We start from the raw sequence: 24041 nt of genomic DNA on the forward strand, positions 1-24041 counted from the left end.
GCTAAAAGCAGGAAGACTTACAGACTGACCTAATCAATTAAGTCCCAGTGCAAGGCTACTTCAATCCGATGACTTTGTCCCAACCTCTGAGATATCAAGATGAAGCGCAAATTTGATTAAGCAGAACTGACATCAGGTACAGGAAAGGATTCCTGGGAATATCAGCTCCAAAGTGAAGGTAGGAAGTTCGCATTTGGTCCAACATTGAGGAACAGTGATAATCTTCAGCAGATAAATCAAGCTCAGACTCCATTACACCATTAAGTTGCACTTTAGGGAGTCTTAAAACTACAGCTCATGATTGATTTGAAGACGCTGCGATTGCTGTGCCAAATGTTCAAATGCTGGGGTGAAGCTTAAAAAGACAGTTCACCCAAAAAATTAACATTTTGTCATGTTTTACTTACCTTCAGGTCATTACACACATTCTATAGAATATATATTATATATATATATATATATATATATTATTATTATTTTTATTTTTTTAATTCACTGCAAGTCTAATGTCCCCATGGATCTAATGTCCCCATTGACTCTCAATGTATGTACAAAAACAGTATTCGGAATTTATTTATAGAACCTCTATATTTCAAAGGTAAGGCATTCTCTTCAATGTAAAGCGCTTTGAGTGCCTAGAAAAGCGCTATATAAATGTAAGGAATTAAAGCTTCAATTGCATTCCCCTGCAAAGCTTTTGCGTTCCTCTGGGAAACTTTGCATTCACTTGCAAAACTTTTGTGATGTATATGATAAAACTTGGAAAAACTATATATTAGTGCATTTGCGATGCAACATTTTTTGGTGGAAATGCAATAGTTTTGTGAAAGAACAAGAACTATAATGTTTTACTGGCAAACTCAACAAAAGAAATATAATCTCATATTTCCTCTATCACCACGTTAGGAGCTTGGTTGTTCCTATTTGTTCTGCAGAATATATTTGGGTGAACTATCCCTTTAAGAAAGACTGCAGAGATGCAAAACTTAATCAAAAGCTTTTTTGTTTCCCATGAAAGTTGTTGAAACTTCATCAAAAGGCCCCTGCAGATGAAATGAAAAACTCCAGAGCATATTGAAATCAAAAAACCAACATTTGCCGTCTGCAGCAGTGAGACATTTGTTATTGTTTAAAGAGTCGAGTTTGTAATTCACCATAATCGGAGTCATTAACCCTCCTGATTGTGTACGGCGTTCTGAGATGCAGATGCAGTGGACTTTGTGTACGAGTATCAGTCTGGCCGTGTCTTCGAGTCCAGCCGTCAGTTTAATTGCCATGCGGAAGCACTTGATGCTCGCCAGCTGCATCCTGCGACCGGTGCTCTGATCCCGCATTTGTCTCTGTCAGTGCCTTCGGGGTCCGCCCGCTCCAGCACTCATATGAGCCATGCTGGCAGCCACCACCAGCCTGCACCAACTTAGCTCGACATGAAAAGTCTCTGTCTCTCTCTCGGTTTCTCACAAACGCATACACACACACACACACACCGATCAAATCAGTACTGCAGCTTATGGGATGAATATACTGTATGTCTGTAATGTATAAGAAGGCACGAGCACGGTTTGTGGCATAAGATAACACCTGGCCGCTGGCACCTGGCATAAGAGCGCCTGAGTTTGGCCTAATTGAAAGCCTCCCTATTGTGTCACCGCAGCCCCTATGGGGTCTGCTCCCTTCTTTCTGAAACATCTGCCCACACAATCAGGCATTCAGCCATGCCAGCTGAGCCATGCCACAGCAGTGTATTGCCAGCGTCACTCAGCTGGCTCAATCTTCCTCTTCCTCCTTTTCTTTATCTGTCTTTCCCTGTCTTTATCCCTCGCTTCTTTTCCACTGAACCGTTCGGAAATGGAAGTCTCTACCCTATAATCTGCTGTTCTCTGTGGTAGATTACATGGTTTGAGTGAATGTGAATGAGAGTGAGAGAGGACCAAAGGTAGGCTGTGTTAAATTAAACCCACTTGACCTCGTGATTAGAAGGAAGGGAGAGTGTATATTGTGAGCAGGTGTCCCCTCTGACGGATTTGAGCATCAAAGTCCGGTGCGTTAACCCCGTCTGTCCGTACGTATGTTCATATCAAACTTAAAAGACTTCAAACTTGTTGAGACAACCTGACCTATGGATACCCATGTAGAGTACAAAAAGAGATACCAAAAAGAGTACAAAAATATAAATAAATGAAGTTGCATAATAAATTAGAAGTCACATTCTGAGATATAAAGTTGTGTTGCGGAATTGTGTTGCAATTATGAGATATAACATTGAAATTTGTTAGATAAAAAATCGCATTTGTGACAAAAAGTCACATTTTGAGATAAATCACAGCAGAGATAGAAAATTGCAACTATTTGCAAGACACAAAGCTGCAATTATAAAACATAAAATCACATTTATAAGATATAAAGCTGCATTTGCGACATAAGTCACATTTTGAGATAAATCACAACTGAGATATAGTGATATAGTTGTGTTTTCAAGATACAAAGCTGCAATTATAAAACAAAATCGCATTTATAAGATATAAAGGTGACTTTGTGAGATGTGAAGTTGTATGTGCAGGATACAAAGTTGCAATTATGAGATATAAAATTGCAGTTATGAGATGTTAAGTTGCATTTGTTAGTTGTAATGTCATATTCGCAAGATGTAAAGTTGCTTTTGTGAGACATGAAGTTGCAATAGAGATATAAAATTGCAATTGGCAGATGAAGTTCTATTTGCAAGATACAAAGCTGCAATTATGAGACCTAAAAATTGCATTTATGAGATATAAAGTCGTAAAATTGGAATTGTGAGATGTAAAGTCGCATTTATGAGATATGAAGTCACATTTGCAAGATAAGCCACAACATTGATATAAAACTGCAATTGGGAGATATAAAGTTACATCTGCAAGATACAAAGTCACAACTTTCAGATGTAAATTTGCATTTGTCATATTTCTGTGATATAAAGTTGACTTGGTAAGATGTAAAATCACAATTATGGAAAATAAAATTGCGTTGGTGAGATGTAAACTCACAAATATATTTTTGTTTATTTATACTCTGAGGTGCAAATAGGTCTCTACATCTGACTTTATGTTAATATAAAATAAATTAAAGATCAGAAGACCAGCAATAAAAGTTCTTGACTTCAACAAGGGCTGAAATTACAAAAGCGCTTTGTTTTAAAAGATGATCACCAGAAATGATGAGTAAGAAATGAATTTAACGTTGAATGGACCCTTGAGTCATTAATTACTGTTCCCGTGAGTGAGCAGAGAGGTCAAGTATATACTGCAGGTCTTTTACAGGCCTCAGTAATGTGGCCTTCAGCATTCTCGGGTTATTTGAAGTTATTAACCCTGGGCTTTAACATCAATAGGCCATATGCTCCGCATTCTGCTCCAAAAGCTGGTTGTGAGCAATGTCCTCTCACCCATGCTCTGTACTGCATCTCTGTAGAGCTGTGCTGGGCCTGGATGATACATCCCTGCAGGCCGATTTGCTGCATGCTACGACTCTGAAGGCCACCACAGCCATTCACAGCCTCATCCCATTTCAGCCGCTTGCTGAGTTACTGCCTGAGTGACACTTCAGACTGCCGCCGTGCTGTAGCAATGAGACCGCCACAGATTTATAGAGTCAAACCCTGCTGCTTTTTTTTTCTTCCTGGTTTTCTTCTTTTTACATGCATGCATAGCGACAGCTGTGTAAAAAATCCACACCGTCAGCATTTGCTGGTTCATAGATTTTTACACAGGCATTTCTTGACTCTATTCATGAGAGCCTGCCGTTAATCTCAGGCCTCCTCAAAATATGTGATTGAATCCTCCTTCCTATATCCAACGACAAGCAGCAATGTTAACTAGATCACTAATTTTGTCCTCGTTTTGGTAAAGAATGCACTGTGAATTTCTAATCATTTGGTATTGGAACCAGACCTTGTGACTTGAATTTATATATATGTATATATATATATATATATATAAAACATTCCATCGGTGATGTTTATAGGTCAGATCAACATTTCATGACCTTTCATCTTTGATCTTTCTGAATCTTATGCATCTTTGGAAAGTTTTAGTAAATCTGTGAATCAGAGTTGACATTTTTATGATCTAGCTGCTTGCAAAATCACTAAAGTTTAAATTAAAAATTGTTTGGCAAAAAAGGGAGTGAATGGATTTTTTATTATTATTATTATTTATTTATTTATTTTTTATGATGGATGTGCCATGTGGGTCCATATTGACTTATTTGTGTCATTTTGATTTATTTGTGACATTCATGGATTGAAACTGAAAAATGTAAATGTTAATTTACTAACAGACAGCAGAATAACATCTATAACTTAAAAATCGAAAGATATGATTATGAAATGTAATTAAAATGAACCATGTGAATTTAAGATGTGTTGTACAATTATTTTAAATGTCTTTTTTACGCAAATTCTGTCACTATTTTTTTTATTTTCTATCAAAATAGACCTTTTTTTTAACCCAATGTTTCGTGATCAGGAGTAAATGATTTTTAATGGTTGTCAGTGTGAGTCAAATTGAACTCAAAAATCACACGTGCGTTCAGTTTGATAGGACAATAGCGCATAATGTCCGTGTAGAGTTGTGGTGCGCTCCTCGAACTGCGTCGTCTAGCGCGCACCAAAACACGCAACAAAGCTTCTCTGGTGGGCTGCGAGTCTCTTTTAAGTCGTCGCAATCGTGTGATCCCGTCGTCTCTCGGACCAATCTCGTCCGGTTCTCTAATCTTTTTTTTCCACTCTCCTCTCGTCCCACCCCTCTGAGCTTCTCTCCGGATGTAGTACGGAGCGCGTGGCTCTCAGCGCGCGATATAAAGCCACCGCTGAGTGACAGCGCGCGCGTGAAAAGCCTCTGTCCTTGTTTCTAAGAGGACTTACGCCGCAGTCACTCCAGGCAGCAAGACCAGCGACCATCTCCCATGACATCTTAATGAAATATGACTGTGCTTCACTCCTTGACTGGATTAATGCCTATGTAACCGTTTATTTGCTCTCCCTCCCTTATCTGTGTCCAAGTTTAAAGCCTATTCTGTGGTCATGGGGTCTATAGTGTCATTTTTGCCTAGGCTAAAGGTCTAAAGCGGATACCAAGTGGATCTATGTTCCTTACAGACAAAAGAAACAGCGCAGGGAAATTAGTGGAAGTTTGAGATAAGGGAGAATGCGGGCGACGTGTTGGTGTGCCGTGTTTCTCCTCACTCCGGCTGTCTACCTGGTAAGTGTCTCTTATTTTTACCTGTATTACTCGTTTACATGTAGAATATGCTCGTGTGTCTAAATGAGAATCAGATGAAACTGTGGCACTTCGGAATGACAGGAGTGTTGTAGCAGTATGCGATGTTTTTCACTTTATAACTATGGTTTCAGGGTCGTGAAAAAAAAAAAAAACTTGCATGCCTTTTATTTTTGTAATTTAGAGACTTTTAAACGCGTTTTAAGTTGTGTATAAAAATGTTCGTACTGCGTGAGTTTACTAAATGCAATGATTGTATTTCTAAAAGCGCGTCTCATGCAGACAAAACCTTTCCTCCGTTTCTGGCATCGACATCCAGTTGCGAGAGTTGCGTTTCGGTGTTCGGCCTCACGGGGGCGCCAAAACAAATGAAAATAGCTGCGTAAACGAAGCGGCAGTGACAGTCCTGCACCCTGATGAGAGTCTCTTTGATTTCCAATATTCAATACACACTCAAGCCATGTCTACAACAAACTACATTCTACAAATTGGCTAATCGCTTTATTGAAAATGAGAGAATAGACTACGACGTAATTAAATAACGTATTGTGACCACATAATTAAATTCTTGATAATCTTATATTACATTTTAAATGTACAGTATGTAAATTAAAATCACTACATCTATGCTTTGCATTTTAATCTAGCATTTGTTTAATAATTTGAAAATGTTGTGTTTGTTTATGTGGATTTGTTTAGTTTTGTAAAATGTCTATTAAATAAATATTAATATTTTAAACATTAATATGTTTTTTTTTTTTCAAATTTCAAAGGTTTTAGAGATGCCGTGCGCGCACACACGGATGTACACACACATAAAGAAAAAAGAAAGTTTTTAACATCACTAAGAAAATATTATAATTTTAGCTCTGCATCTGAAAAATATCAGATTATTTTGTTTTAAAATGTTTTTACACCTGTACTGCTCCAATTTGTTTATTTTTCGTCAGAATGGCCTGTTTAACACAAAAGACTGATTTATTGCTTAAATTGCAGATGTAAAATAATACATTAACTGCAATTCTTCTCATAAAGTACGCATAACTTTTGTCCTGGTCAGTGTGCTGGGTAATTTTAGTCATTTTAGAACTGGTTACACACATGAATTATCTCTCATTCGCCATTATTAGTATGTCAAGCCGATTTGTTCCAGTGCAGTTATTATTTTAACAAAATGCATATATGTGTATAATTATTTTTTTTTTAATCTGAACATTTACAAATGAGATTTAAAACTTAACATTTGCGATTTAAAAACGAGCTTTATCTTTATAAATATGCCACAGGCATGTTTGAAAGGCGCATTTATTTTTCATTTGATCAGATTGTGTCCATTTTCCTATCAAGTGACAGTAGATCGTCTCCGTGTGTTTTTCTTATACTTTCCTGCGTGTTGTATTTCATGGAGACCAAACAACAGTAACACACACTGAATTTTATGAAGTGTGAGTCTCCTCGTGTCCATAAGGCAGTTCAGGACCATGGACAGCGCAGTCCGACCTCTACCGCTTAGCATTCACACTCACTCTGCTTTATATACCCTATCTACATCTTGACTTTTTATTAATCAAAAAACAAAACAAAACAAAAAACAACAACACGTAATATAACATGTAGGCTACCTTTATGATGTATTTAGCTCAAAAGTGTTTTATGTATTTATATGTTCATGTAGACTACGTGTCGCTATTCTCATGCGTTTTGTGTACAGGAATACAGGATCCTTTGTTGTCCTTTTCTATAACGAAATATTAGAATAATAAAACAATAGGCATAATCACTGGATGGCCGAAATGTGACAGTTTAAGAGAGAATTGAAGCCCGTGGCTGTGGATTTCCATCGGCCTGTCAGCTGCGAGGCCTGTCCGCAGCTTCGAGTATTAGAGTTGAACTTGGCTGCTGTATATCATGTTTAAGCTTCTCGTGTGTGTCAGTTCATTCTGACCCTGATAACAGCGGAACAGCGCGGCTGTGTGTGAGCGAGCGACACCAGCCAGTTAAACAAGCCCGTCTTTACATGTGTCTGTTCAAACACATTTCTTTTATTAGCCTAGTATTTTTCGCTATCCTTTAGATTTGTTTTTTTGTTTTCTGATAAAAAAAAAAAAAAAAAAAAAAATACACTGTAAAATAAATAAATTAAATATACCATAAAACAGGCTGTTGCTGGAACTTTATCGTAAAAAAAAAATACATATACGATATTTTACAGTAATTAGCTATGTACAGGTGCGTTTAAAATTATTATAATGTGCTAAACTGTTTGAGTTAAAATTCGTTTTCTACTGTTAATAAGCAGATGGGCAATTTAAGGTCACGTGATAACTTAAAGTTAAATAATTGGTCTCTCCAACAATTGCGATAACACAAGACAAACAGGAAACCCTATCAGAGTAACACACATGACCATAAAATAGTGCAATGTGTATAAACTAAACAACACACAACACTCCAATGTACGTAGTTGAAAAAAAATAACAAAACTAAGTTTTTAAATAATGACATTTAAATGGGATTTATACTCAAAACTAGTTGCTTTAAATATGAAATTAATTGTATTTTCAAATTATAAGGTAGTCCATACTTCTACTACATTTTTTACAGTATGTTACAGTAAAAACTATATTTATTGTTAGTGTTAGTGTATGATCTTACATTCTTTTTCCGTTTAAAATGACATGCATCTCAATGAAATATTTGAGTTTATTAGCACGGTCTGATACATTGATCAAATTTTTAGCATCCGGCATTGCACCGATTGGGCGGTATATATTTAAAATGCCACATTGCCTAGAAAGAAGTTGCAGCTTTTGGAAACTACACACATGAATCATCCAGACGTGCTCTTCTAAGTGTGCTTTACGTTTCCAGGACAACTGCATATATACATTGTGCTCTGGAACTGTATGGATGTACAGCTTCATTATCTTCAGAAGCCGCACAGATGTACCTTGTTATTAATACACTTGAGGATGGAACGATGCTCAGTCGGCTCAGCTGTTTTTAACCCTGATGAGTGTGTTGTAGAAGCTGCTCAGCCAGCTACATCCACTCCATTTAAGACTCCAGTGGAAAGCTATGTTCAAGGTCTGAGCTAAACCTCTTGTGTCTAATGATCGGCAGAGAGATGCTGTGAAATGGTTCAAGTAAAAATCCTCAGCCCTTAGTCCATTAAACCTCACCCACGCTTCAGAAGCCACTAGAACACCCGTTAGTCACCTGACCCGGGTCCCAACGGAGACATTTTGACACGCTGCCTGTCAGTCTCTTTAAACGGGTTAAACAAAAACGGCCTTTAATCACCCTCTTGAGGTCCTTAAATTAATAAGAACTTAAGAGATACAATCAAGATTGTCCTGTTATGATAAAACATCATGTTAGCACTCGACTGAAGTGTGACCTATCTTACGAACGCAGCTTCTCTGTTCTAGTTCGTTGCATTAAAATGCATTAAAATTGGGTTCTTGGTTGAATCTGAAATAAGGAATGTTTTGATATATATTTTTGTCAATGTTTCCCCTTCAGGATAGGCTTTGATTTTTGGGTGGTGAGTTAGTGTCAGTGAAGTGTGTTAAGGCTGAGTGATGTTAAGCTCTGAAGTGATGAAGAGGAGCGGTGGGGTCTGTGAGAGGGAGAGAGAGAGAGAGAGAGAGAGAGCCCAGGGCTGTATAGTTAGTGTGCAAAGCAATGTAATCTGCCCTCCTCCCATGGTGCACACACTCATATCCGCTGTTTAATAGACGTGTGTTCACATCAGTGCCACAGTCCATTTATCCCAACTCTATGAGTTTCATGAAGTGCCTCCGTATTGCAGTTAAGGATATCTGCATTATGTTAATGCACCTCTGTAGGTAAATGGTACCATCAGCAGTTCTGCACCAGATAATTGGAGAAACAGGATTTTCTGAAGACATTGTGCCGTAATCACAGCTGAGATGAGCCAAACGTGCAACGGAATGCAACCAGCACTGCATGATTGACCCTTTTGGCAGTCAGAACGTGATTTGGAATGACCTTTGACACTTGAGGGTGTTTAGTTATGCCTGTGTGTGTGGCGATAGCAGCACGGGGGCGATGAATGATGAATTGTCTTTGTGGGATTGACGTCTGAAGGTGACCTTAATTCAGCAAGTGGTTTAAACCTGTGCCAAGGGCATTGCTCTTTGCCAACTGCTTTCTAACAACACACACCATGACACAAACCACTGCTTATTTACCATGATGAGCTAGCCATTTGATGGCAATGAATGGCTGAGAATTTGAGAGACAAGACTGACCATGTTCAAACATGGTTTACATTATCTATCTATGTGTATATTTTTAATTGATTTTTTTAGGCCTAAAAGACAGTGACCGATAAATACTGTAGATTGTCATAAAAAAGTATTTAATAAATAAATTGGATCAGGGAGGAGGAAAACTTTATTTCCCAGAATGCATTACCAATTCAAATTCCAGTGTAACTTTCTGTGAAGCACAGCCAATTGAATTCAAATTCCAATTCAATTGAAAAGAAACCAATCCTCCAAAAATATAAAAATAAAATGTAAATATAAAGAAAAATGTATATTTTATATTTGTAATATATATATATATATATATAAGAATATACATTATTCTTTATGCAGTGTTTATTAATATTTATTATTATTATTATCATTATTATTATTATTATTTTCTGTAATGGTGACACAGCCAAATTATCTGCACTAGTTGACTGATTCACCATGACCTATCCAGAGTTTATTATTATTATTATTATTATTATTATTATTATTATTATTATTATTATGGGAGATACCAGCATCTGCAGCTCTTTTTGGAGAAAAGCTGCTCTATTTTGGAGAAAAGCAGTTCCATTGGAGAAAGTGTTAAGGTTCAAAATAGGAAGTCGTAAATGGCCATGAATCATGTGTGCATTGATAACCAGTCGCCTGGAGTTGTACAAGAGTCAATCACTGATTGCAGATACCATAGAAATGAATTTGAAGGGCCTTAAAATGAATCTTACCGGTCGCAACATTGCTCATGACTTCTCTTATAAAACAGCAAAGTTTTTTGGTATAAACTCTAAAAACGATCAAACAAAGGGGAGTGTTTAATGGCTGTCTATTCATTATTTGATAAGCTGTTTCCTCACAAAAGCAGTTTATCTATCATACTTCCACCTCTCTTCCACTGACATCCATTCAAAATACAGTCATGTTTTTGTTAATTAGCACTAGTGTGCTCTTTATTTGTCCACAGACGTGTCCTTTAAGTGTCCATCCTGACCTGTTTATAGCCCTGCACAGGCTTTAGCACATTTTCCTTTTAAACTAGTCCCTCTTCTGACCCACCACACACACACACACACATATATACACACGTGCACTCAGTGTCAAGCTGAGGACACATCACGGGGTGGAGACAGGACAAGGTTGGTTTGATTTATTACCACAGTCTCCGTTCTTCTCTCCACAAACTGCTCCTGAATTTCAGTCACCCACACAGGTCAGAGGTCAGCTTTGGACGCAACCTCAGAAGGGCATTGGATCTGGAAAATTATACCCCAGACTGACCTGAACCTCAATGGGCTGTTTTTCCTTCTCACTATATATAGAAGCATCCTCCCCAGTCGCATCCCCGTGGAGCTGTATGGTCTGCTGAAAGAAACATTTCTAAATACTCCATGCAAAGCCCGCGGAGAGGCAGGACGGACCAGATAACCCCAGCCTACCTCCCTTCTATCTTAAAATGCTGTGGGTCTCTGAAGTTTCTTTCATGCATTAAAGAGTCTGGAATTAGAGAGATGAAAGAGAAATCTCTGAGCCATAAACGTCAGTCAGACAACAATAGTCAAGGATTACACCAAAAGCACTTCCAGACTGTGTTTGGATGCACGTCTGCCATCGTTTCTCAAAGAAACGAGAAGCAGATTTATAGTTGTGCCGCTGAGTTGAGGCATGGCAAAACAAGAGATGTTTTCATAATATATAAAAGCGTGTAGAGTCTGGTGTTTTATGAACAGTAAAGCAGGAACAACAGCTCAGCTGCAGACAGTGTCTTTCTCCTCCTGTGATTGCATATCAGATGATAAAATGACCGTTTTTGTTGTAAGATGACAACCAGTACTCATTATCTACCGGTTGTATTTATGGACAATTACTGTCTTTCAAAGGAATTACCTGTCTTTGCCTACAGGTGGAGCACTGTCACAAGTTCAAGATGCTTTTGAGGGTAGAATGAGTGTGTAAGATTTTATTGAAATATTCGGGGTGTAAGTGTTCCTTTTTATGTACGAATACTGAACATGATATTGCATGCTATTTGCGGCGTTTATCCTGAATTTTTTATTCACATTTGCTCCAACTTTTTCCTCTTGGTGAGGAAATCTCTTGCATTTTCTGCAATGAAGCCAATCTACTTCATCACAATTTTTACTATCTATACATAAAGAAAAATGATCTGCTTGTCCACCACCATTTAAAGGTTTTTGTTCTGAAGGTTTTTTTTTTTTTAGTTTATATTATTATTGAGCAAGGACACATTAAATTGATCAAAAGAGACATTAATGACCTCACAACTGGTTCAAAATTGCTAATAATAAATGTTTCTTAAGCAGAACAGCATATTAAAATGATGTCTGAAGGATTATATGACACTGGAGAAATGACAGCTGAAAATTTAGCTTTGTCGTTACAGCAATAAATTACATTTACAATATATTGAAATGGAAAATAGTTATTTTAAATTGCTATAATATTTAATAATATTACTGTATTTTTGATCAAATAAATGCAGCCTTGGTGAACACAAGAGACTTTTATTTTAAAAATGTTAAACAAATTTAAACCCCAAAGTTCTGAACACTGAATACTGGAACAATCCTATCATCCATACATCTTTAATCTGAATTTATGTTCAACAGAGTCATCACGACCTGTCAACACGCATTGTGAGGAGAGATGTGCAGTGCTACAGCTTAAGCTAATTCAAATGCAAGAGAAGATTTAGCTTGGACATTACAGTTGCTTATGTTGTCTTTGTGTAATTATTAAAGTTAATTAGCTGGCATGTGGGTGCAATTTCTGTGCTATATAGACATAAATCCAATAAACTTGACACAAAGCTACACTCTGTGCCCGGTTCAGCTGCTTTGCATTAGGTGGCTCACCACTCCACTGCATATGCTAACTAGCTGCAGTCTGTTTGTGTGTGTGTGTGTGTGTGTGTGTGTGTGTGTGTGTGTGTCTGTATGTCAGTCTAGTTTATTTAACTGAGCTACAGTTACATGTCTGCTCTGGGAATTAGTTTTTACTTATCTTGAGGCTATCAATCAATAGGTAATATTTTTTACACAACACTCCTTTTTTTAAGTGTAGAATTAGATGGAGAGAGAAAGTAAAAAGGGACGAGATGAGAAGGCTTGCGTGTGGCAAGTGCATGAGAACGCATCATGACTGCTAACCAGAGGAACAGACCAATCAGAGCGCTTATCACTCCTCATGCAGTGAATGACAGTATTGCATTACATGGCTGGGACCTGCTGGATTTCACTTCTATTGATTTTCAGAATCACAATTATTCCTCAGCCTGTGTGGGCAAGCAGCCAATGTGAGGTGTTGAGAAAAATCTTTAAAAGGAAAAAAGAAGATATGCTGAAGATTTTGAGCATGTAGGCAATACAGTAGATTCTGGGGCTGAGGCCTCCTGTCTGACAGTTTTCAACATGTGTCTAGCTAAGATTCATTCTGTTTAGAAACGTGTTTTATTTATTTATTTATGAAGAACAATCCAGTTTATTTTATGGTCATCTTTTCTGTTCTCATCACTTTTTCATTTCACCCGTACACTTCAGTATATTCTGGGATTTACACTACTAACTGAAAATCTGGCTGTTCTATGTGAAAGGCAATCGCAATCTCTCTCTCTCTCTCTCTCTCTCTCTCTCTCTCTCTCTCTCAGAGTGTGTGTGTGTGTGTGTGAGAGAGAGAGAAAGTGTGTAAAAGAAAGAGACCATTAAAAGAGTGCACAAATAGCAAAAATGTTTGTTTGTCTCCAGAATGTTTAAAATATATTTATTATTTAAAGTAAATTTATTATTATTATTATTAAATTTTATTTGTTTTCTCTTATTTATTTTCATAATAGTTTTATTTATTTATGAATTAGCCTATTATTATTATTATTATTATCATTATTATTATTATTATTATTTATTTGTTTGTTTATTTATTTTCATTATGTATGTATTTATTTATTTGCCTATTATTAGTGTTTTTATTATTGGTGTTCTTATATTTATTGAATATCATTCATTCATTTGTTCATTTATTGATTTATTTATTAGTAAATCTTATTATTATTAGTGTTCTTATAATTATTGAAAAGCAAATCATTAATTTATTCTTTCATTCATTCATTTTCATAATTGTTTAATGTTTTATTAATTAACCTTATTATTATTTATTTGTTTACATATTTATTTAAGTTCAAAAGCCCAAATGTTAACAATTAGTCTATTATTGTTATGAATTTATTTATTCATTTACTTAATTACTTACTTACTTATTTATAAGGAGTACTTAAATGAAAAATAAATATATTCGCTTCAACATAATTGTTCACTTTCCATTTCTGACAACCTTTATTTGTTTCGATGATAATTGTGCTCTGGATTCCAGCTGTGGTAAACACTAGGTGATCAAAATTCACCTTTTTTGCCCTCAAGATTTGTTTTAGTATGTAGACAATATAAATAAATAAAACTTTGCTAAACTTTCACAAATGTTACAGTGACACACAAGAAAAATAAATGACAAGCTAAAGAAAGAAAACAATGAATTTTCTTTAGCAACAGCTTTTACAGTTCAAATAAGTTTTATATTTTAAGAGCGTTTTCTGACTTTCTGAAGTTTTATTTATTTATTCATTTTTTGCATTGCTGATCTGATCTGGAACAGCGAAATTCCACCTGTAATTCCCACAGTCTCCAATCCTTCAGCCAGCGTCTTAATTAGACAGAGAAAAATCCTTGTAATTAATTGACATGTGAAGGTGTCATTTCTGTCGAAGTATTTCCCAGGTTTTGTGAAGCTAATAGCGGTGCTCGTGATAGTGACTGAAGGGTGTGCGCATTATGGCGAGGTGATGGATGTGCTCTGTTCTCCCAGAGCAGCCCGAACACCAGCGATCTGTCAGCTCTCAAAAGCCATTACTTAAAACATTAGCCTGGCCCCATAGCAGCAGCCACTCAGCCACAGACAGACAGGTAAGCACGATTCTCCTTACGCTGCTCCTGAGGGACATGGCTGCGGAGCATGAGCAGGTGTGTGTGTGTGTGTGTGTGAGAGCGCTGACTGACAACACCGCTCACACCTGAACATCCAGCGTGTTATGATATGTGTTACTCCCTCGTCTCGGCTGAATTTCATTCAGTGTCACTCAGTTCTATTCAGTTTGATTTAATTTGATTCTACTGGAAAAGGCATTATTTCTGCAAATGCAGATGACGTTAGCCTGTGTTAAAATGTAATTGTCTTTCTGACAGCGTTTCGAGACCACATGGTGTGATGCGAAATCAAATTTCAGACAGTTGTTTAAATTAGTTTTGGGATCATTTGAGGCTCAGTGACTTCTTCAATTGTCTTTGTATTGTTTTAGGACTCCTGCTTTTCTGAATTATAGCAGAAACATAAACAATAAATGTTTCAAATTCAGTATTACATTAGCTTTAGACTCAGATTATGCCTTTAGCTCATGTTGGTATATTTTAGTACTTGGTACTTGGCTGCAGGAAGCATTACAAAACAAAAATCTCAGCTTTTACTGATTTGATTTACTGTTTTGTTTAGGCCATTGGACTTTCAATTGCAATATTTTGCTATTAATTTAGACATGACGATTTGTGACCCTGGACCACAAAACAGTCTAAAGTAGCACGGGTATATTTGTAGCAATAGCCAACAATACATTGTATGGGTTAGGGCTGCAACTAACTTTTTTTATGTTATCATCGTTATACCTATTTTATTTAGAGAAATACCCTATGAATTGGTTACTTTTGTGATCAGCACTTATTAAATTCACTTTATCCTGCCATTTTCACCCCTCCACCGCTCTTTCTTTTCCTGCTTGCCTGCAGAGATGTGAAAACTATTCAAAGTTTCCAATTAATTGCTCAGACTATAAAACTGAAAGCTCCCTGGTTAATTGAATGTGTTTTGAAATAAAGTTTATTTTTTATAGGTTTTTTATTCACACTGCCTTATTTACATATTCTCTTCTGAGTAAATTTCTTTTTGGCCTTGCTGTGTTTAGTTCAGATGAGAATGAAAGATATTTACACTTATGCTCTATCATAAATGTGATATTTTTTTCATTCATGGATCACTACACTGACCCTTTGACCTTTGACCTCTTTATATATAGGGGTAAATTCAGGTTAATTGGGACATTTTTCCCCTTAAGTGTCCCAATTCATCTGAATATATATATATATATATATATATAATTTTAGAGTGTACTAAAAAGCAAAAACAAAAAAAAAAAAAACAAAGGGCAAGTCACATAACCTTTCTGTGTGTTTGAATTCGGTTCAAACAACCCTTACGAAAATTAAAGGTGCAATAGGTGATTGTCTTCAGAAAATTTTTTTTTGGTTATGCTGGTTGAAAGTCTCTTCAAATCCCAATAGCAATCATTCAGTTAAGTGGTCTAAATGTATTTATATATTCTGTGGAAGGCATAGGACCAAGAAATGTTCATCCAATCAAAATGCTCGTTCCAACTTTCATACTTGCCTGCCTTGTAGAATGGCAGGCAAACATCAACAACCTGACCTTCCTTCCTGGTATTGTAGAACTTTTACTAACGGTACTATAAAGCTTTCTCACCGGTTAATGACACATGATGTATTGTAGTAATGTTGTCTCTGGTCGTCTGATCTGTGTGCGTTCATGTGTTCAGGGGGCGTGACTTTGGACAGCGATTTGCAGGGAGGGTGGGACATTCGCTTTCAGTGCTATCAGGCTAAAGTTAGCATTTTCCAAGATCTCCTACTGCACCTTTAACAATGGTTTTACAGCCAAAAAAAAAGTAAACACATGGTTACAGTTAAACCATGGTAACCACAAATTAACCATGGTGTTTCTACACTAACCATAGTTTAACCAAGGTATTTGTAGTAAAATTGTGCTTCAGTCACATACAAACCATACGCCAAAAAACATGGTTACTACACGTTTACTATCATCATTACTTTCAGCTTACTTATTTATTGTTATTCCAGTCTTCAGCGTCACATGATCCTTCAGAAAGCATTCTAATATGCTGATTTGAACATTTCTTATTAATATCAGTGAAAACTGTTTTGCTGCTTAATGTTTTTGTGGAATCCGTATGTGCATGTATCTGTAAGTCAGCCAGAGAGAAAGAGAAAATAAATGTATGTTTTTACATTTAACTATTACATGGATGTTACGAACATTGCATCTACCACAAAAGCATCAACATTTATTTTCATTAAAACCTTGTCTTTTTTTTTTTACCCCACATTATTTTAGATTGGCAAAACTGCACAAATGTGCTTGATCATAAATGCAGGTACATGCTCATAGACAAACATAAAACACTGAGAATCCGATGATGTCCTCTGGTATAGGAAATGGAGAACGGCACACTCTACGTGTCTGAGTATCTTTAGGGCTTTACTTTGATGTGTTATTAGTCTGTGAAAGTGCATTAGAGCAACGGGACAGTGAGTCTCAGCAAGTAATACATAGTAATCAGAGCAGTGGATAACCCAGAAGGAGGTTTCTGAAATTAGTCTCATAATCTCCACTTGACACAGACGGACACACACATACACACTCGCACACACAAATATATTAAGAGCTTGTAAAAATGTAGCAATCACCAAAGGGAACAACATAGACAACAGTGAAAATGATGCGATAGGTGAGAGAAACAATATGTTCCTATCCTATTTTTAAAAAAAAAAATGATTTCTCTTTCACATCAATGTTCTATTCACAGCCTAATTCAACTGTAATGTTCTGTGAGGTCTGTGAGGTGATCTCCTCTACTTTAACATGCTTTCATAATGTATTGTAGGTGCTACATTGCAGAATCTGAGAAATCATATGAATCTGAGTCTAAAAAGGGTTGGTTCCCCCTAAAATGAAAATTATATTACCTTTATGACTTTCATTCCTTTGTGGAAAACAAATCAAGAGGTTTCAAATCAATGCAACATTTTTTTACACATGCAATTAAAGACAATGGGGTCCAAAACAACATTAGACCCCATTGACTTTCAGTGTATGAAAACAAACACTTATTTATTTTTTATTTTTTCTGCAGAAGAATGAAAGTCATTTAGGTTTCGAGTGGTGAGGGTCAGGAAATATTGACTGAAATTTCATTTTTGGGTGATCTGTCCCTTTAAATGCACAGTCTACTCTGGTTCAAGATGCATTTTCTCTCTGTTATCGTAGAGTAGGACGTGAGGAATAGGGGTCACCTGCTAAGTGCTATTAAGGACATGTACATGAGCAAAATTTGTCTATGGAGAATAAAATTTCCTGTTGGGAGAAAGGAGACTACGCGTTGACCCTCCCTGTGAAATTGTCAGAGATGATAGCGGCGCGTGGCGAAACCATTTAAGGTTAAATCTAGCATACAAAATCCACTTTCATTTGTAATGCTGCTGCTTTCCTGCACCAGCGCAAAAGCAAGTCATTTTGAATTAATCTTTTCTGCTTCCCCTCTCTCCTGCATTCTCAATCACACACACATGCACACACACTCTCGCCCTCTTCTCCTCCATCTGTTTGTGTTTGTGTTTGTGTTTGTGTGTGTGTGAGAGAATATGAATCACAGAAACACAACTCTAAATAACCCAGAAAGTCATCTGGCCATTTATGGATTCCTCTCTCTCTGTGGTGCATCATGGGAAGTATCTGTTTGCAGCACATCCTGTCAAGGTTCAGTCACTTTATTATATTAAATATATTTTAATCTCAGATATATTATGTTTATTAATACTGAGTGTGATCAACTTTTTAAAACTTCTCAAACTTTTACTTTTCTTTTTCTTTTTTTGAACTAAAATTTCCTTTATCATGCATTAATTCAAGAATATATTGGCAGAAAGGCAGAGCGCAACAAAGTGATAGTATTGTGAGTATTTGGAAGAAATTTGACACTAGGCATATATTGATTATTCATTGTAATTATTAATTATTCTTATGAACATTTTCTTCAATTCTTTTATCCTTCCTTATTTCTCACCATTTTGTTTGAAGAAAATACATTTTCATTAGAGACAAAATATTATTTTTAATACTATCTCATAAAGAATATATTATTAAAAAATATTATAAATGTTATTCAAATATTATATTATTGTCACAGCTGGGTGTAAATAATGATGAGTAAAGTGGATCTAAATGCAGCAGTAATAGATATATTTATGCAAATTCAGGAACTAGAAACTAATTTTATAACATAATAGTATATTATAATATAATTAGGATTGCAAAGACCCAGAATATTTCCAGAAATTTTCCAGAAATCTTCTGCCCTTTGCAACCCTAAATATAATGTTTATGTAAAAATAAACATGAATTAATATTAATATTATTAATTATTATATGTATAATAACTGCATTATTATATTATATTATATTATATTATATTATATTATATTATATTATATTATATTATATTATATTATATTATATTATATTATATTATATTATATTAATGGTATTTAAAATAATTAAGAATTTATGCATCAGATTATTAATTTAATAAATTATAAAATAAATACCTGGAATAACTGTAAGGTTAAATCTCTGTACTAGCAGAATGAAGTGTGGGATTTCAGGCTGTGGTTGGCATGAATCAAGATGGTAGATTTCCACTGGTGGACGACATCCAAAGTTTATAAAAGCATCTTCTCTGATCTTGAACACTTATTACACGATCAGAGATGCAGAGAAACAAACCACGGTAACACTTCAATAGTCCACTTTAGACATGTAGTTTGAAACTACATGTCAACTAGCAGTCATTAGAGTATTAGTAGACTGTCTGCTTAATATCTTCTAACATTTTATTTTGATGGGTCCACAACATACAACATACTGACTATGAGAAACTTTGCAAATATGTCAACTTATTCTACTAACCCTAAACCTACACTACTGAGAGTTAGTAGACATGTAATTGCAAATTAATGAGAATTAGTTGACATGTAGTTACTTATAGTTAGTAGAATGTCTAAACTGACATTCTCTGCCATGGAGAGACTCACAGTTTTGCTTCTGAGGTTTTAACATTTGAAATTCAGTTTTATTGTAATTCTTCACTGTAAAAAATCAAAATTTGAGAAACCTCAAAAATCTCCTAAAGCTTAAACTTTTAAGTTTTCTCAACTTTCGATTTTTTTTTTACAGTGTTATACTTACTTTTAAATTTGAATTAGGATTTAAAAGGCTTTTTTTTCACTCAGGCATTTTCATTTCTGAATGGAGCACAACCCTCAATCCCAAAAATTACACAAAAGGCAAAAGGTAACACATCAATATGCTGTTAATTCCTTTCAAGTTGCCTTTCAGTAAAGCTGAAGTGCATGATGCAACTGTGAAATGTCTGTTAACATATACCATGTCAGCTGCTTCTGAGAAACAGGACTCAACTTATGTATGCATACAGTATGTCTGTGCCTGGCTTTGTTTAGCCCACAGCCTCTTGTGTATTTTGTATATCATGTGGTTTTAATATGAAGCATTTCATGCCCTGAGTGTCTATGAACCTGGGGCTCATACACAGTCAGGTAGTCCAGAGCCTGTCTTCACGCTGTTGAAAATGAACTTTAGACTGTGCCCTGTTTAAAAAAGTGCAATCGGGCAACATGCCTTGAATGGAAAGCAATTTGGTGGAGGGTAATTGAAGGGAAGTGATAAGCTCGGCTGTCTCAGGATTCATTGCTTAAATTTCATTAGGGAGTTTTTTTTTTTTTTTTTTTTTTTGGGAAGGCTCTTCCAGTGTGAAATTGCTAAAGTGTTTATCACGAGTGCCTTTGTAGATTATTTGCTTCTCTTTAACCAAGCACCTTGTGAATTTTCCTTTACCTCGCTTTACGTTCCTCCCTTCTTTTAGAGGATGAATGAAAAATTCATGTTTCTGGAGAACACTGACTCTCATTCTCTTTTCAAAAATCAAATGCTGGCACTCAAGTAATCTTTTATGTTCAAGTTAATTAAAATGATGATAGTTGTGCCAGCAATTAAATAAAGCAGAGATATTCCTGAAAGATCTAGTTTTGATTACATCATGTTCTGTAGTCGGTTTAAAACTACTGTAAAGTTACAATAACTGGCCTATTTACAATTGACCAGAATTGAAAGGAAAGTTGCCCTGTCTCATCCCTCATTTCCATGTTTTAACCTCAGGGCACTGATAAACTAACCAAGACACTGAGTAATATATCAGGATCAAGGACCTAATAAGAAGTAAGTCCATCCTTTGCCTTAAGGACATCTTTAGTCTTCTTTGTAGGTATCACACAAGCACTGAACTGTGCGCTGAGATATTGAGTCATTAATCAATAAGAAAAGTTAGTTCTTTGAGGGATAAAGTCTTTCTTGCACTTTACGCTCCAGAACTTCCTGTAAAAGCTCACTGATATTTCGATCTTGTGATGAACCCTTTTCACCGATGACGTGTTTCCACAGTTATTAACATTGTAGATCTAGCAAAGATATAAACTACATTTATGACACTATACTTTGTCCTTGGCATAAAAAAAATAAATAAAAAAAACATGCTATATTTGTTGTAGTTTTCTTTCACCAGAATATATGTTTGTGTTCACAATAAAAGTTGACCTAATTAAGATGAATTCAGCTTATATGAATCCTGAAAATGCAAAAAAGGTCCATTGGAAGCCATTCAATTCTAAATTTTGAGAATATGTGGGTATTATCTGAATATGGTGAATATAGTGTATAGAATATAGTACTATGAATATAGTGAATATGGGAATGTTATATGAAAATGGTGTTTGCACAACAGGGTGCACCTGGTCTTATAAAACCGCCTCATATTCCTTAGGCGTTTTAAGAACATGCACCACAGTCTTTGGATCTAATCACTGTCGTGAGATGGTTGCTCGTATCATTACAGATCCCCCACCAAGTTTTACAAGCTGACAGCAGACGTTGTGGGTTGAAGCATCCGCAGGATTTCTCCAGATGTAAACCCTGCAGGAAATAGCATGGAAGATGATTCCTAATGCAATATAACTTTTCTTGCACTGATATTAGACTCAAGATGCTTTCAAACTGCAGACAGGTCTGCAGTGGTACTGATATAATTTCTGATGTAATTCAGTTGTAGCATCCTGTAGAATGTCCATCTATTCTTGGTAGGTGTTTTGCAGATGCACAATGTCCATGTTTGGCATATGCCAATGTAATTTCTGAGACTGTAGCTTTGGCATATTCTTTTTTTTTTTCTTTTCACCATTTGACCGGTTTGATGCCATGTTAAAAGGTGCCAAATAGAAATGTTGACGTACTGATTGAGTCTACCAAAGCTTGGTGATAAGATGAAGACTACAACAACAAAAACTGTGATGTCCTTTTTTACTACAATCCTTGGACATGAGTTGCCACCAGTTGCATTGTATGAAAAGAGGGACCAAGTCCATGGTATGATCTGACAGATGGTTTAGTGATTTGAAATACAGCATATTAGGAAACATCTGACTGCAGAATTCCATGATTGCTTGGAATGGAGTATTCCAGAGTAAAAAGCAGTTTTTTTATATATAAATATGGCTATAAAGTTTTAATAATCATTCCAATTGCTTAAAAATACAGAAATCCACATCACAACTGTAACAATAGCGCCACAGAGGAATTATATTTTTGGAATCACCAATTTCCTACACTTTGCTGTAGTTTCATGTCTCATGTTTGACTATGTGGTTTCTTCCTTCTCCTTTCATATTACAAATTAAACCGGTTAATTAGTTATTTAGTTAGTACGTAGCCCCTAACTTTGTGTTCTCTCACAAAATGTTTGCTTTATCTTGCAAAACTATTGCATTCTTCCAATAAATTTTTAATGGAAATACAATGAGGTGAGAGGAAAAACTATATTTTTCCTCCCAGCACATTTTTTTTTAATTACCATGTCCCCATAGGTAGGTAATCATGTCTTAATCGACAGTCCAAGGGTCATTATTGCAAACTAAACTCTTTTAAGATGATACAAGTGTTTTTGGCATTAATTGTCAAATACCATTAATTGTATAGCCTTTGCAGCCATATTAAGCATGCCCTACTGAAAAATAAATATACTAAAATGTATCTGAAATACATTTTATGTACTTAATAAATATACACTGCAATTGTACTTTTATTATACTAAACTGGTATATTTAAAGTCTGCTAAATTGGAACGACTAATTGTGTGCTTGATGCACTTAAATTGTGCAGAAGTAGTGCTGAAGTCCAACTAAAGATATACTTAAGTATATCTGACTGTGCTAAAGTGGAACTTTTGCAAGTATACTTTAAATATCTTGCATTTAAAGACTGATATTTTTCAAAGATTATGCATTCCTCATCAATAGTGACATTAGAACACATTTTAGGCTTAATATTAAGAAACGTGCATTGTGCACACAAGTAGTACTCCAAATAAAGTTTAACTATCATTTTTAAATCAGGAAGTCTCAAGCAATATGCCAGTTATTAGATTTGAACTATACTTAAAATAAATGTATTTTAAATATATTACTTTTTTACAAGGGTATGTTTAAACTCTAGCTTCAAAGTAAAGTAATTTTTGTTCTGTAATATATATATATATATATATATATATATATAATTTTTTTTTTTTTTTTTTTGTTTAAGCATTCCTTGTATATTTCCCCTGAATGAAATAACACAAATCAAACTGACAGGGGAATCAGGCTCAAATGCACATCTCGTTGTTTGCTCTTCATTTCAATTTTAATCATATTGTTCAGAGCACAGTACAAAAAAACTGAAAAATTATACAAATCCAGCCCAAACATCAATGATTGCATTGTGTATTCATAATGTTTACATGGGCAAATAAAGCATCAGCCTTCTGTCAGAGAAGCCAGTATAGCATTATCTAGATATGATTGCTTCTGGTTTACCTGTCACCAAACAGATGAGAGTGAGATGAAACCAGGCTGTTTTTATCAGGAAGCAAAAAGCCCGTCGGCAGGTTAAAGTGGCAATGGCAGATACTGTAACCCGTAAGTAGCCCTGTCAATGGCCCGCTCCGATGGACATGAGCATATTGATCTCTGACTTTCAGTTAAATGCTCCTTGAGGGGGTCTCATGATAGCAGCTCCTGTCTTTTTTCTCGCATCTCTCTCTGTTCTCTCCATCACATTGCATCCGCAAATCAATGCGGCACTGTAACACACCATAGGACGTCTATAAAACACCGCCGCAGATTTCCAGTGTGGAGACAGTGGCAGAACAGCGCTTCGCTTCTCCTCGGCTGAATTATTTGTGTCCTCAACCACTAAATCATATTGATTAAAGCTTGTCACGGATTTGAAATGAGGTCCTGTGGGGTCACTTGCAGCAGAAATGGCAGTTTATTGGATTACAGGCTTAATTTGATTTTGAGCGACGAGCGTGCATTATAATGGCAGCCTCCCTGGAGAGCACTCTTCTTTACCTGACTCTTGAACCCTCCTACCACTTCACCCAAAAGGACAAAACACACATGTATAAATACAC

General features: G+C 35.8%; 1 protein-coding gene across 2 annotated transcripts in view; it reads left to right on the forward strand.

Annotated features, from left to right (window-relative positions):
- Positions 1 to 124: 124 nt before the first annotated feature.
- nxph1 (neurexophilin 1) overlaps positions 125 to 24041 on the forward strand; it is a 35915-nt gene continuing 11998 nt past the window's right edge. The window contains exons 1-2 of one of the 2 annotated variants that reach the window (XM_058753871.1): positions 125 to 178; positions 5135 to 5237. In XM_058753871.1, coding sequence (XP_058609854.1) covers positions 5184 to 5237 — 54 coding nt within the window. In that variant the 5' untranslated portion in view covers positions 125 to 178; positions 5135 to 5183. Of the gene's footprint in view, positions 179 to 4670; positions 4998 to 5134; positions 5238 to 24041 lie in introns of those variants that run through there. The other variant, XM_058753870.1, reaches the window with a different exon arrangement.

Source organism: Onychostoma macrolepis, chromosome 19, assembly GCF_012432095.1.
Source record: "Onychostoma macrolepis isolate SWU-2019 chromosome 19, ASM1243209v1, whole genome shotgun sequence".
NCBI lineage: Eukaryota > Metazoa > Chordata > Actinopteri > Cypriniformes > Cyprinidae > Onychostoma > Onychostoma macrolepis.